The sequence below is a fragment of the Artemia sp. Qi Xiang Cuo genome, chromosome 20 (assembly GCF_049724085.1).
Source record: "Artemia sp. Qi Xiang Cuo chromosome 20, ASM4972408v1, whole genome shotgun sequence".
Classification (NCBI taxonomy): Eukaryota; Metazoa; Arthropoda; class Branchiopoda; order Anostraca; family Artemiidae; genus Artemia; species Artemia sp. Qi Xiang Cuo.
This window is the reverse complement of record NC_142813.1, coordinates 22,663,043-22,677,444: the sequence shown is the minus strand read 5'-3', so window position 1 is coordinate 22,677,444 and position 14,402 is coordinate 22,663,043. Positions and strand designations below refer to the sequence as shown.

At 37.2% G+C, this 14,402-nt stretch overlaps 1 protein-coding gene across 1 annotated transcript in view; it reads left to right on the top strand.

The window, feature by feature from the left end:
- Nucleotides 1-14,402, top strand: part of LOC148940014 (sorbitol dehydrogenase-like) — a 185,923-nt gene that overhangs the window by 58,148 nt on the left and 113,373 nt on the right. The window contains exon 4 of the mRNA XM_089106249.1: nucleotides 4,785-4,944. Coding sequence (XP_088962375.1) covers nucleotides 4,785-4,944 — 160 coding nt within the window. The remainder of the gene's footprint in view (nucleotides 1-4,784; nucleotides 4,945-14,402) is intronic.

The following is a 14,402-nucleotide window of genomic DNA, read 5'->3' as shown; positions in this document are numbered from 1 at the left end:
TTGTGCTTTACCTCTTCACAGTTACATTCTCTTGATTTTTCAAAGTTCATTTTGGATTTCTTTCGTGAAATGCAAGAGTTGGAATATTTCAGTAGTGTTTTGTCGTGGTTTAGCATGTCACAGTTAAATTCTCTTGATTTTTCAAAGTTAATTTTTAATTTCTTTCGTGAAATGCAAGATTTGGAATATTTCAGTAGTGTTTTGTCGTGGTTTACCTTGTCACAGTTACATTCTCTTGATTTTTCAAAGTTTATTTTGGATTTGTTTAATTGAAATGCAAGAGTTGGAATATTTCAGTAGTGTTTTGTTATGGTTTACCTTGTCACAGTTACATTTTCTTGATTTTTCAAAGTTCATTTTGGATTTCTTTCCTTGAAATGCATTGAAATGCAAAAGTTGGAATATTTCAGTAGTGTATTGGCGTGGTTTACCTTGTCACAGTTACATTCTCTTGATTTTTCAAAGTTCTTTTTGGATTTCTTTCGCTGAAATGCAAGAGTTGGAATATTTCAGTAGTGTTTTGTCGTGGTTTACCTTGTCACAGTTATATTCTCTTGATTTTTCAAAGTTCATTTTTAATTTCTTTCGTGAAATGCAAGGGTTGGAATATTTCAGTAGTGTTTTGTCGTGGTTTACCTTTTCACAGTGACATTCTCTTGATTTTTCAAAGTTCATCTTGAATTTCTTTCGTTGAAATGCAAGAGTTGGAATATTTCAGTAGTGTTTTGTCGTGGTTTACCGTGTCACAGTCAAACTCTCTTGATTTCTCAAAGTTCATTGTGGATTTCTTTCGTTGAAATGTGTTTTGTTGTGCTTTACCTTGTCACAGTTACATTCTCTTGACTTTTCAAAGTTCATTTTGGATTTCTTTCCTTGAAATGCATTGAAATGCAAGAGTTGGAATATTTCAGTAGTGTTTTGTTTTGCTTTACCTTGTCACAGTTACATTCTCTTGATGTTTCAAAGTTCACTTTGGATTTTTTTTCGTTGAAATGCAAGAGTTGGAATATTTCAGTAGTGTTTTGTCGTGGTTTACTATGTCACAGTTACATTCTCTTGATTTTTCAAAGTTCATTTTGAATTTCTTTCGTGAAATGCAAGAGTTGGAATATTTCAGTAGTGTTTCGTCGTGGTGTACCTTGTCACAGTTACATTCTCTTGATTTTTCAAAGTTCATTTTGGATTTCTTTCATTGAAATGCATGAGATCGAATATTTCAGTAGTGTTTTGTCATGGTTTACCTTGTCACAGTTACATTCTCTTGATTTTTCATAGTTCATTTTGGATTTCTTTCCTTGAAATGCAAGAGTTTGAATATTTCAGTAGTGTTTTGTCTTGGTTTACCTTGTCACAGTTACATTCTCTTGATTTTTCGAAGTTCATTTTGGGTTTCTTTCATCGAAATGCAAGAGTTAGAATATTTCAGTAGTGTTTTGTAATGGTTTACCTTGTCACAGTTACATTCGCTTGATTTTTCAAAGTTCATTTTGAATTTCTTTCATTGAAATGCAAGAGTTGGAATATTTCAGTGATGTTTTGTCGTGGTTTACCTTGTCACAGTTACATTCTCTTGATTTTTCAAAGTTCATTTTGAATTTCTTTCATTGAAATGCAATAGTTGGAATATTTCAGTAGTGTTTTTTGTGGTTTACCTAGTCACTGTTACATTCTCTGGATTTTTCAAAGTTTATTTTGTATTTCTTTCATTGAAATGCAAGAGTTGGAATATTTCAGTAGTGTTTTGATTAAGTTAGGTTAGGTTAGGTTAAGTTAGGTTAGGTTAGCCTAAGTACGCGCGCGTACGTACTGAAATATTCCAACTCTTGCATTTCAATGAAAGAAATCCAAAATGAACTTTGAAAAATCAAGAGAGTGTAACAGTGACTAGGTAAACCACAACAAAACACTACTGAAATATTCCAGCTCTTGCATTTCAATGAAAGAAATTCAAAATGAACTTTGAAAAATCAAGAGTGTGCAACTGTGACAAGGTAAACCACGACAAAACATCACTGAAATATTCCAACTCTTGCATTTCAATGAAGGAAATTCAAAATTAACTTTGAAAAATCAAGAGAATGTAACTGTGACAAGGTAAACCATGACAAAACACTACTGAAATATTCCAACTCTTGCATTTCAACGAAAGAAATCCAAAATGAACTCTGAAAAATCAAGAGGATGTAACTGTGACAAGGTAAACCATAACAAAACACTACTGAAATATTCCAACTCTTGCATTTCAATGAAAGAAACCCAAAATGAACTTCGAAAAATCAATAGAATGTAACTGTGACAAGGTAAATCACGACAAAACACTACTGAAATAATCCAACTCTTGCATTTCAAGGAAAGAAATCCCAAATGAACTTTGAAAAATCAAGAGAATGTAACTGTAACAAGGTAAACCACAACAAAACACTACTGAAATATTTCAACTCTTGCATTTCACGAAAGAAATTCAAAATGAACTTTGAAAAATCAAGAGAATGTAAACGTGACATGGTAAACCAGGACAAAACAGTACTGTAATATTCCAACTCTTGCATTTCATGAAAGAAATTCGAAATGTAAATTTAAAAATCGGGATAAACTAAGTGTGACAATGTAAAGAACAGTAAAATAATACTGAAAAATACTAACTCGTGTACATCAATGGAATATATTCAAAATGATTTTTTAAAATTCCATAGACTATCAGAGTGACACGGAAGCGAACAATAAAAAACTAATGAAATATTCCAACTCTTGCATTTCAATGAAAGAAATCCAAAATGAACTTTGAAAAATCAAGACAATGTAACTGTGACAAGGTAAACCACGACAAAACACTACTGAAATAGTCCAGCTCTTGCATTTCACTAAAGAAATTCAAAATGAACTTTAAAAAATCAAGAGAATGTAACTGTGACATGCTAAACCACGACAAAACACCACTTAAATATTCCAACTCTTGCTTTTCACGAAAAAAATCCGAAATGAACATTGAAAAATCAAGAGAATGTAACTATGACAAGGTAAACCACAACAAAACACTACTGAAATATTCCAACTCTTGCATTTCAACGAAAGAAATCCAAAACGAACTTTGAAAAATCAAGAGAATGTAACTGTGACAAGGTAAACCACAACAAGACACTTTTCAACGAAAAAGATCCACAATAAACTTTGAAAAACCAAGAGAGTGTAACTGTGACACGGTAAACCACGACAAAGCACTACTGAAATATTCCAACTCTTGAATTTCAATAAAAGAAATTCAAGGTGAACTTTGAAAAATCAAGAGAATGTCACTGTGACAAGGTAAACCACGACAAAACACTACTGAAATATTCCAACTCTTGCATTTCACGAAAAAAATTCAAAATGAACTTTGAAAAATCAAGAGAATGTAACTGTGACAAGGTAAACCACGACAAAACACTACTGAAATATTCCAACTCTTGCATTTCAATGCATTTCAAGGAAAGAAATCCAAAATGAACTTTGAAAAATCAACAAAGACAAACACTGGGACTTGCAAACACCATCCCTGACAAACAGACAAATAGAGTGAGAGACACAACTCTTGCATTTCAATGCATTTCAAGGAAAGAAATCCACAATGAACTTTGAAAAATCAAGAGAATGTAACTGTGACATGGTAAACCACGACAAAACACTACTGAAATATTCCAACTCTTGCATTTCAGGAAAGAAATTCAATATGAACTTTGAAAAATCAAGAGAATTTAACTGTGACATGGTAAACCACTATAAAACACTACTTAAATATTCCAACTCTTGCATTTCAACGAAAGAAATTCAAAATGGACTTTGAAAAATTAAGAGAATGTAACTGTGACAAGGTAAAGCACAACAAAACACTACTGAAATATTCCAACTCTTGCATTTACTTTAAATCATGAAATATTAGTCTTGAAACGGCAAAATGTATTTAAATTAATTCAATGGAGCATGGAGCCAACGCTAATTAAAAGTAATGTTCCAAATGCTCCGCTTTTTATGCGACCCTTTTGAAATACTTTTCTTTCTCTACAGAGACTTTGAACTGACCACAGTTGTCTTGTAGTTCCTGATTTTTCATTAATTTCCCCAATTTAACTTCCAAGCAGTACGCTTTTTATCTATGGGAACAAATAGTAATCATATAGCGCTAAACCTTGCGAATATCAAGCAGAGTTGACTGTAGGAATTTTAATTTTTTTTCTGCTAATGAGGGTTCAATTCAAATGTGACTTGTTTCAGAAAGGGGGTAAATTATAGAACAGGCCTCTTTATGACATGATATAAGAAAATAAACATTTTGTATTGTTTTTTGCATTCTAAGTAGAAATATATATACAGAGGGGAACTTGGTTCTGTGCAGAGCCGTTCAAAGAGGTGGGGGACAGCGGGCTAGTGACCCCAGGTACAATGGCTTTGGGGGGGGGACCCTGGTTGGGTTGCTTCGAACTTTTATCAAATTTTTCACTTTGATTCGGCTTTTTTGGCTTACATTTGAGTCAGGACGGGGAGATGTAAATTAATTTTTCCCTGGGCACTAGCAGTCCTATAAATGTCTCTGGTTCCGTACTCCCCTTCTTATATTTCTTATATTTTCCATAAAATCTGCGTATTTTCGTTTTTTTTTCTCTTGAAGTTTTGCCCCTCTTCAAAAAGTTGGCTACCCCCTGAAATAAAACATTCGTGTCTATACCAGAACTCTAGCCCTCATTAAATATACACATGGTTGTATCCCTACTTTAATAATTTCACTTCTATAAGCCCTATATTTTTTCTAGGTGAAAAAGTGGCCATTGAACCAGGAATTCCTTGTAAACTCTGTCACCTATGCAGATGTGGGAGATACAACCTTTGCGAAGAGGTGAGGTTCTGTGCAACGCCACCAGTAGACGGTACCCTCACAAGATATTATTCTCACCCGGCAGACTTTTGCTTCAAGTAATTTTGTCGTTGTAATCTTTGACTTATTACTTTAACTAAATACGTTTGCAACTGTGTCCAACATGGATGCAGTGTTGCCAGATGTCTGCTTTAAAGGATCGCCGCCATAAAAGTAAAAAATACACCGGAAGCACCCTTTTTCTTGGGAAAATACACCATATGAACATTTCTCTCCCCCTCTTCCCTAAACAAAATGCATCAATTTGACAAACTCGATGCGCAACCACATCTAAAAAGCGCCGAAACGGGGCAAATGCACCCACCTGGCCACTCTGCATGGAGGACACCCTTAACATTTTCATGATTTTAATGGAGAGCAAAATTAGATTTTGCGAGAGACCAGGTTCTATTCGATGGAGCATGCAAACCAATAAACATTTTAAAGGGATTTATAACAAATCTCAATTTAAACCAAAATGTTATGCGTCCATTTTTAAAGTAGCATACAAGTTCAGGCAGCGTATAATTTTTACTTCATCCAAACTTCCAACAAAATTTGAGATTTTTCTCTTGTTTTACGTTTCGGTTAGTGAATTTCTTTGCTTACATCCCATAAAAGTATCAGTAGGAATGGGACAGGAGGCGCGACGGGGCACAACTGCTGCCATCTATAATCGAGTCTAACGGTACCTAACCACATAGACAATGTTATTGATCTACGAAAAGGACAAGATCAGACAAGATTTCTGGGAAATTGATTTGCATAATATTACGGGGAATTCTAATGTATCATGAGGGGATTAAGAAACAATATGGCTTCTCTGGTCTTTAGTGTCAGAGATAAATTAATATTCTTTCAAAGCCTTAATAGTGTAACTAGGAACACCATAAATATTTTCAGAAATTCAAACGAGATCAAGACAGATTGAATATATTTTACGGGGGAAATGGTTTCCTGGGTATTTGAAATGTAATATCGCGAAAGGATGCCAAAACAAAAGGAACATTCTGTAATTATTTTTAGGGGATTATTTGGGCGAAAACAAATTAATCAACATTTTAGGGATTTTTTGGGTGAAACAGTTTGAGACATTCTAGAGGACGATTTGGGGTGAAACTCTGTGGTCGTTATAATACACAAGTTCCATTTGAACAGTTTTTTAAGGTCCCCCACCCAAACCCCCAAGGACCCCCCCCCCTACTTTTTCACCCCAGCCCCCATTTTGTACACATTTTTTTGCGCGCTTGAGACACGAAAGACCCCCCCTCAAAGGCCCCTCCAAACTTTTTTGCCCCCCCCCATTTTTTCACACCTTTTTTTTGCGTGCTTGAGACACAGAAGGGCCCCCCAAAGGGCCCCCCACCAACTTTTTTGCCCCTTCCCATTTTTTACACCCTTTTTTTGCGTGGTTGAGACACAGAAGGGCCTCCCAACGTTTTTAGCGTAAAGAGCGAGGCGTTGAGGAGGGGAAAAACACATTTCATATTCGGAATTATTTCTGTTTGTTTTAAGTTTAAATGCTGCTCTTTACTTTTAGTAAATTTAATTTCATGCAACAGGCCAATCAGGTTTAATATTCTTCTTCCTGGCACAACAAATTGATACAGAAAAAACTAGTAAATACAATAAAAGGTATAAAAACGGTGGGGATACTTGGCCTCCCAGACAAAATACATAGATTCAGACATACAAACCGAGAAAGAAAATCACTTCAGATATACAAACCATCAGAGACAAACACAGGGACTTGCAAACACCAACCCAGACTAACAGAATAAGAGAATTTCAAACAAATAGAAATGCCTAAATTTAGAAATACAAACTCAGAAAGACAGGCAGTGGGACAAGCAGACAACCGCCCAAGCACACAACCAAAAGGAGTGAGAGACTCATACAAATATATTTATTAAGACATAAAAACTAAAAAAGATATTCACAGGGATAAGCAAACACCAACCCAGACAAACAGACAAAGAGAGTGAGAAACACATACAAATACGTAGATTCAGACACCAACCGAGCAAGACATGCACTGGAATAAGCAAACATCCGCCAAGGCAGACAAGCGAAAAGAGTGAGAGACACATACAAATACATAGATTCACACATACAAACCAAGAAAGACAGACACTTCAGACATATAAACCAACAAAGACAAACACAGGGACTAGCAAACACCAACCCTGACAAACGAACAAATAGAGTGAGAGACACATACAAATACATAGATTCAGACATACAAACCGAGAAAGACGGGCAATGGGACAAGCGAACACACGCCCAAACACAAAACCAAAAAGAGTCAGAGACACATACAAATACAAAGTGTCAGACATACAAACCGAGAAAGACAGACACTGGGATAAGCGAATATCCACCAAGACACACACACAGGCAAAGAGAGTGTGAAACACATCAAAATACAAAGATTCAGACATACAAACCGAGAAAGACAGACACCTGGATAAACAAATACCCACCCAGACACACATATAGTTAAAAAAAGTGTGAAACACATACAAATACATAGATTAAAACACAAAAACCGAGAAAGATATGCACTGGAATAAACAAACACCCTCCCAGATAAAAAAGCAAAAAGAGTAAGGGACGTATACAAATACTTAGATTCACACATACAAACTGAGAAAGACAGACAATTCAGACATACAAACCCACAAAGACAAACAGTGAGACAAGCAAATACCCGCCCAAACACACAAGCAAAAGGAGTGAGAGACACATACAAATACTTAGATTCAGACATACAAACCGAGAAAGACAGGCACTTTAGACATACAAACCAACAAAAAAAACACTGGGACTTGCAAACACCAACCCAAACACACAAGCAAAAAGAGTGAGAGACACATACAAATACATAGATTCACACATACAAACAAAGAAAGACAGGCACTTTAGACATATAAACCAACAAAGACAAACACTGGGACTTGCAAAAACCAACCCTGACAAACAGACAAATAGAGTGAGAGACACATACAAATACATAGATTCAGGTTCACAAACCGAGATAGACAGGCAATGGGACAAGCAAACACACGCCCAAACACACAACCAAAAAGAGTGAGAGACACATACAAGTACAAAGATTCAGACTTACAAACCGAGAAAGACAGACACTGGGATAAGCAAACACCCACCCAGACACACTAGCAAAAAGAGTATCAAACACATACAAATACATAGGTTCAGACACAAAAACCGAAAAAGACATGCACTGGAATAAGCAAACACCCGCCGAGACACACAAAAAGAGTAAGAGACACATACAAATACATAGATTCACACATACAAACCGAGAAAGACAGACACTTCAGACATACAAATCTACCAAGACAAACACTGGGACTTGCAAACACCAACCCAAACAAACAGACAAAGAAAGTGTGAAACACATACAAATACATAGATTCAGAGATTCAAACTGAGAAAGAGAGGCAGTGGGACATGCAGACACCCAACCAAACAAACAAGCAAAAGGAGTGAGAGACACATACAAATACATAGATTCAGACATACAAACCGAGTAAGACAGGCACTGAAATAAACAAACACCAACCCAGACAAACAGACAAAGAGAGTGTGAAACATATACAAATACGTAGATTTAGACACAAATAGAGGAAGACAAGCAGTAGAATAAACAAACACACGCCCAGAAACAAGATAAAAGAGAGTGATCGATATATACCAATACATAGATTCAGTCGCACAAACCAAGAACGAGAAGCACTACAGACACACAAAAAATCGAAGAGAAACAGTGGGACTAGCAAAAAACAAACCAAACAAACAGACAAAAAGTGACAAACATATACAAATAAGTATATTCAGATGAAAACCGAAAAAAATATGCTCTAGAATAAGCAAACACCCGCCCAGACACACAAGCAAAAATAGTGAGAGACAAATACAAAAGCATAGATTCACACATACAAACTAAGAAAGTCAGGTACTTCAGATATACAAACCATTAAAGACAAACACTGGAACTTGCAAACACCAACACAAAAAAAACAGAAAAAGAGAATATCAAACACATGCAAATACATAGATTCAGATATGCAAACCGAGAAAGACAGGTACTAGGACGAGCAAACACACGCCCAGAAACACAGTCAAAGAGAGTGAGAAACACTTGCAAATACATAGATTCAGACATGAAAACCGAAAAAGACAGGCACTGGAATAAGCAAACACCCACCCAGACACACAAAGGCAAAGGGAGTGAGAAACACATACAAATGCATAGATTCAGACATACAAACCGAGAAAGATATGCACTGGAACGCACCTGCAACTGCAAAAAGTTGGGTTAATTTAGGTTCACTTAGAGTGGCGCGCCACTCTCACAGTTTCTGTTTTTTGGTCAGGGTGTGCTTTTATGGATCTATAGTTTTGTCTTTGATGGTTTTCAGGTCAGACATGTCTATCTTTCTTAGTTGTTGCTTTTTAATCAATTTGTTTATACGTGTCTCTCTAACTTTTTGCATGTATATTTTGGTAGTTGTGTGCATATACCACTATCTGTCTTCGTTGGTCAGTATATCTAAAGTGCCTGTCTTTCTCTGTTTGTTCGTCAGAATCTATTTGTTTGTATTTGCCTCTCACTCTCTTTGACTGTGTGTCTGGCCGGGTGTTTGCTTATTCCAGTGTATGTCTTTCACGGTTTGTATGTTTGAATCTATGTATTTGTATGTGTTTCTCACTCTCTTTCTCTGTTTGTGTCTGGGCAGGTGTTTGCTTATCCCACTGCCTGTCTTTCTCTGTTTGTATATCCGAATCTATGTATTTGCATGTGTCTCTCACTCACTTTGACTTTGTGTCTGGACAGGTGTTTGTTTATCCAAGTGAATTTCTTTCTCGGTTTGTATGTCTGAATCTATGTATTTGTATGTGTTTCTCACTCTCTTTGCCTGTGTGTGTCTGGGTGAGTGTTTGCTTATCCCAGTGTCTGTCTTTCTCGGTTTGTATGGCTGAATCTTTGTATTTGTATGTGTCTCTCACTCTTTTTGCTTGTTTGTTTGGGCGTGTGTTTGCTTGTCCCATTGCCTTTCTTTCTGAGTTTGTATGTCTGAATCGATGTATTTATATGTGTCTCTTACTCTTTTTGTTTGTTTTTCAGGGTTGATGTTTGCAGGTCCCAGTGTTTGTCTTTGATGGTTTTTATATCTGAAATGCGTGTCTTTCTCTGATTGATTGTGTTAGTCTATGTATTTTTACGTGTCTCTAACTCTTTTTTTGCTTGTGTATCTTGGCGGATGTTTGCATACACAACAGTTTGTTCTCGTTGATTTGAATATCTAAAGTTACTATCTTTCTCTGTTTGTATTTCTGAATCTATATATTTGTATGTTTCTCTCACTCTTTTTTTCCTTGTGTGTATGGCCGGGTGTTTGTTTATTCCAGTGCATGTCTTTCACGGTTTGTATGTTTAAAACCATGTATTTGTATGTGTTTTTCACTCTCTTTGTCTGTGTTTGTCTGGGCAGGTTTTTGCTTATCCCAGTGCCTGTCTTTCTCGGTTTGTGTGTCTGAATCTATGTATTTGTATGTGTCTCTCACTCTTTTTGCTTGTGTGTTTGGGGGTGTTTGCTTGTCCTTGTGCCTGTCTTTCTCGGTTTGTATGTCTGAATCTATGTATTTGTATGTGTTTCACACTCTTTCTGCTTGTGTGTTTGGGTCGGTGTTTGCTTGTCCCACTGCCTGTCTTTCTCGGTTTGTATGTCTGACTCTATGTATTTGTATGTGTTTCATACTCTTTTTACTTGTGCGTTTGGGTTGGTGTTTGCAGGTACCAGTGTTTCTCTTTGTTGGTTTGTATGTCAAAAGTGCCCGTCATTCTCTATTTGTATATCTGAATCTATTTGTTTGTATGTGTCTCTCACTTTCTTTGACTGTGTGTCTGGGCGGGTGTTTGCTTATTCCAGTGCATGTCTTTCTCGGTTTTTGTGTCTGACTCTATGTATATGTATGTGTTTCAAACTCTCTTTGTCTGTTTGTCTGGGTTGGTGTTTGCAAGTCCCAGTGTTTGTCTTTGTTGGTTTGTATGTCTGAAGTGTCTGTCTTTCTCGGTTTATGTGTGAATCTATGTATTTGTATGTGTCTCTCACTCTTTTTTGCTTGTGTGTCTGGGTAGGTGTTTGCTTATTCCAGTGCACGTTTTTCACAGTCTGTGTGTCTGAATCTACGTATTTGTATGTGTTTCTCACTCTCTTTGTCATTGTGTGTATGGGCCGGTGTTTGCTTATCCCAGTGCCTGTCTTTCTCGGTTTGTATGTCTGAATCTATGTATTTGTATGTGTCTCTCACTTCTTTTGCTTGTGTGTTTGGGCGGGTTTTTGCTTGTCCCACTGCCTGTCTTTCTCGGTTTGTATGTCTGAATCTATGTATTTGTTTGTGTTTCACATTCTCTTTGTCTGTTTGTCTGGGTTGGTGTTTGCAAGTCCCAGTGTTTGTCTTTGTTGGTTTGTATGTCTGAAGTGTCTGTCTTTCTCGGTTTGTATGTGTGAATCTATGTATTTGTATGTATCTCTCACTCATGTATTTGCATGTATCTCTCACTCTCTTTGACTGTTCGTCTGGACGGGTGTTTGTTTATCCCAGTGAATTTCTTTCTCGGTTTGTATGCCTGAATCTATGTATTTGTATGTGTTTCATACTCTCTTTGCCTGTGTGTGTCTGGGTGGGTGTTTGCTTATCCCAGTGTCTGTCTATCTCGGTTTGTATGTCTGAATCTTTGTATTTGTATGTGTCTCTCACTCTTTTTGCTTGTTTGTTTGGGCGTGTGTTTGCTTGTCTCACTGCCTGTCTTTCTCTGTTTGTATGTCTGAATCTATGTATTTGTATGTGTCTCTCCCTCTAGTTGTCTGTTTGTAAGGGTTGGTGTTAGCAAGTCCCAGTGTCTGTCTTTGATGGTTTGTATATCTGAAGTGCTTGTCTTTCTCGGTTTGTGTGTTTGAATCTATGTGTTTGTATGTGACTCTCACTCTCTTTGCTTGTGTGTCTGGGCGGATGTTTGCTTATCCCATTGTCTGTATTTGTTGGTTTGTATATTTAAAGTTCCTGTCTTTCCCTGTTTGTATGTCTGAATCTATGTATTTGTATGTGTTTCACACTCTTTTTGCTTGGGTGTTTGGGCTGGTGATTTGCAAGTCCCAGTGTCTTTGTTGGTTTGTATGTCTAAAATGCCTGCCTTTTTTCTGTTTGTATGTCTGAATCTGTTTGTTTGTATATGTCTCTCACTCTTTTTTCCTTGTTTGTCTGGGTGGAGGTTTGCTTATTCCAGTGCATGTCTTTCACGATTTGTATGTCTGACTCTACCTTTTCGTATGTGTTTCTCACTCTCTTTGCCAGTGTGTGTCTGCGCAGGTGTTTGCTTATCCCAGATCCTGTCTTTCTTGGTTTGTTTGTCTGAATCTATGTATTTGTATGTGTCTCTCATTCCTTTTGCTTGTGTGTTTGTGCGGGTGTTTGCTTATTTCACTGCCCGTTTTTGTTGGTTTGTATGTCTGAATCTATGTATTTGTATGTGTTTGAAACTCCCTTTGTTTGTTCTTCAGGGTTGGTGCTTGCAAGTCCCAGTGTTTTTCTTTTTGGTTTGTATGTCTGAAGTGTCTGTCCTTCTTGGTTTGTATGTGTGAATATATTTATTTGTATTTATTTCCCAATCTTTTTGCTTGTATGTCTGGGCGGGTGTTTGCTTATTCCTGTGCATGTATTTCTCGGTTTTTGTCTGAATCTATGCATTTGTATGTGGTTCAAACTCTCTTTGTCTGTTTGTCTGGGCTGGTTTCTGCTGAACCCCGTGCCTATCTTTCTCGGTTTTTATGTCTTAATCTATGTATTTGTATGTGTATCACTCCTTTTGCTTGTGTGTTTGGGGGGGTGTTTTTTTTCCCACTGCCTGTCCTTCTCGGTTTGTATGTCTGAATCTATGTATGTGTATGTGTTTGAAATTCTCTTTTTCTGTTTGTCTGTGTTGGTGTTTGCAAGTCCCAGTGTTTGTCCTTAAGTGTTTGTATGTCTCATGAGCCTGTCTTTCTCTGTTTGTGTGTCTGATTATATTCATTGATTACTGTTTCTCAGTTTATTTTTCTGTGTTTCTGGGTCGTTGCTTGGAGGTAACAGTAGCTGTACTTGAAGGTTTGTATGTGTGATAAGCCTGTCCTTATCGGTTTGTGTGTCTTAATCGATGTATTTGTAGGTGTCTCTCACTCTTTTTGCTTGTGTGTCTGGGCGGGTGTTTGCTTATTCCAGTGCATGTCTTTATCGGTTTGTGTGTCTGAATCTACGTATTTGTATATGTTTCACACTCTCTTTGTCAGTTTGTCTGGGCTGGTGATTGCATGTCCCAGTGTTTGTCTTTGATGGTTTGTGTGTCGGAAGTGTTTGTCTTTCTCGGTTTGTATGTGTGATTTAGTGATATTGTATTTGTCTATCCCTCTTTTTTCTTGTGTGTCTGGGCGGGTTTTTGCTAATTCCAGTGCACGTCTTTCTCGATTTGTTTTTGAATCTACGCGTTCGTAAGTGTTTCTCACTCTCTTTGTCTGATTTTTTGGGTTGGTGTTTGCTTATCCCCGTGCCTGTCTTTGTCGGTTTGTATGTCTGAATCTATCAATTTGTATGTGTCTCTCACTCATTTTGCTTGTGTGTTTGGGTGGGTGTTTGCTTGTCCCACTGCCTGTCTTTCTCAGTTTGTATGTCTGAATCTATGAATTTGTATGTGTTTCACACTCTTTGTCTGTTTGTCTGGGTTGGTGCTTGCAAGTCCCTGTGTTTGTATTTTTTGGTTTATATGTCTGAAGTGTCTGTCTTTCTTGATTTTTATATGTGAATATATGTATTTGTATGTGTCTCTCACTCTTTTTGCTTGTTTGTCTGGGCGGGTGTTTGCTTATTCCAGTGTATGTTGTTCTCGGTTTGTGTGACTGAATCTATGTATTTGTATGTGTTAGAGACTCTCTTTGCCTGTGTGTGTGTCTGGGTGGGAGTTTGCTTATCCCAGTGTCTGTCTTTCTCGGTTTTTATGTCTGAATCTTTATATACGTATGAGTCTCTCACTCTTTTTGCTTGTTTGTCTGGGCGGGTGTTTGCTTATTCCAGTGCATGTCTTTCTCGGTTTGTGTGTCTGAATCTACATATTTGTATGTGTTTGACACTCTCTTTAACTGTGTGTGTGTGTCTGGGTGGGTGTTTGCTTATCCCAGCGTCTGTCTTTCTCGGTTTGTATGTCTGAATCTATGTATTGGTATGTGTCTCTCACTCTATTTGTCTGTTTATCAGGGTTGGTATTTGCAAGTCCCAGTGTTTGTCTTTGTTGGTTTATATGTCTGAAGTGTCTGTCTTTCTTGGTTTGTATGTCTGAAACTATGTATTTGCATGTGTCTCTCACTCTTTTCGCTTGTGTCTTTGGGTTCGTGTTTGCAAGTCCCAGTGTTTGTCTTTGTTGGTTTGTATGTCTAAAGTGCCTGTCTTTCTCGATTTGTAT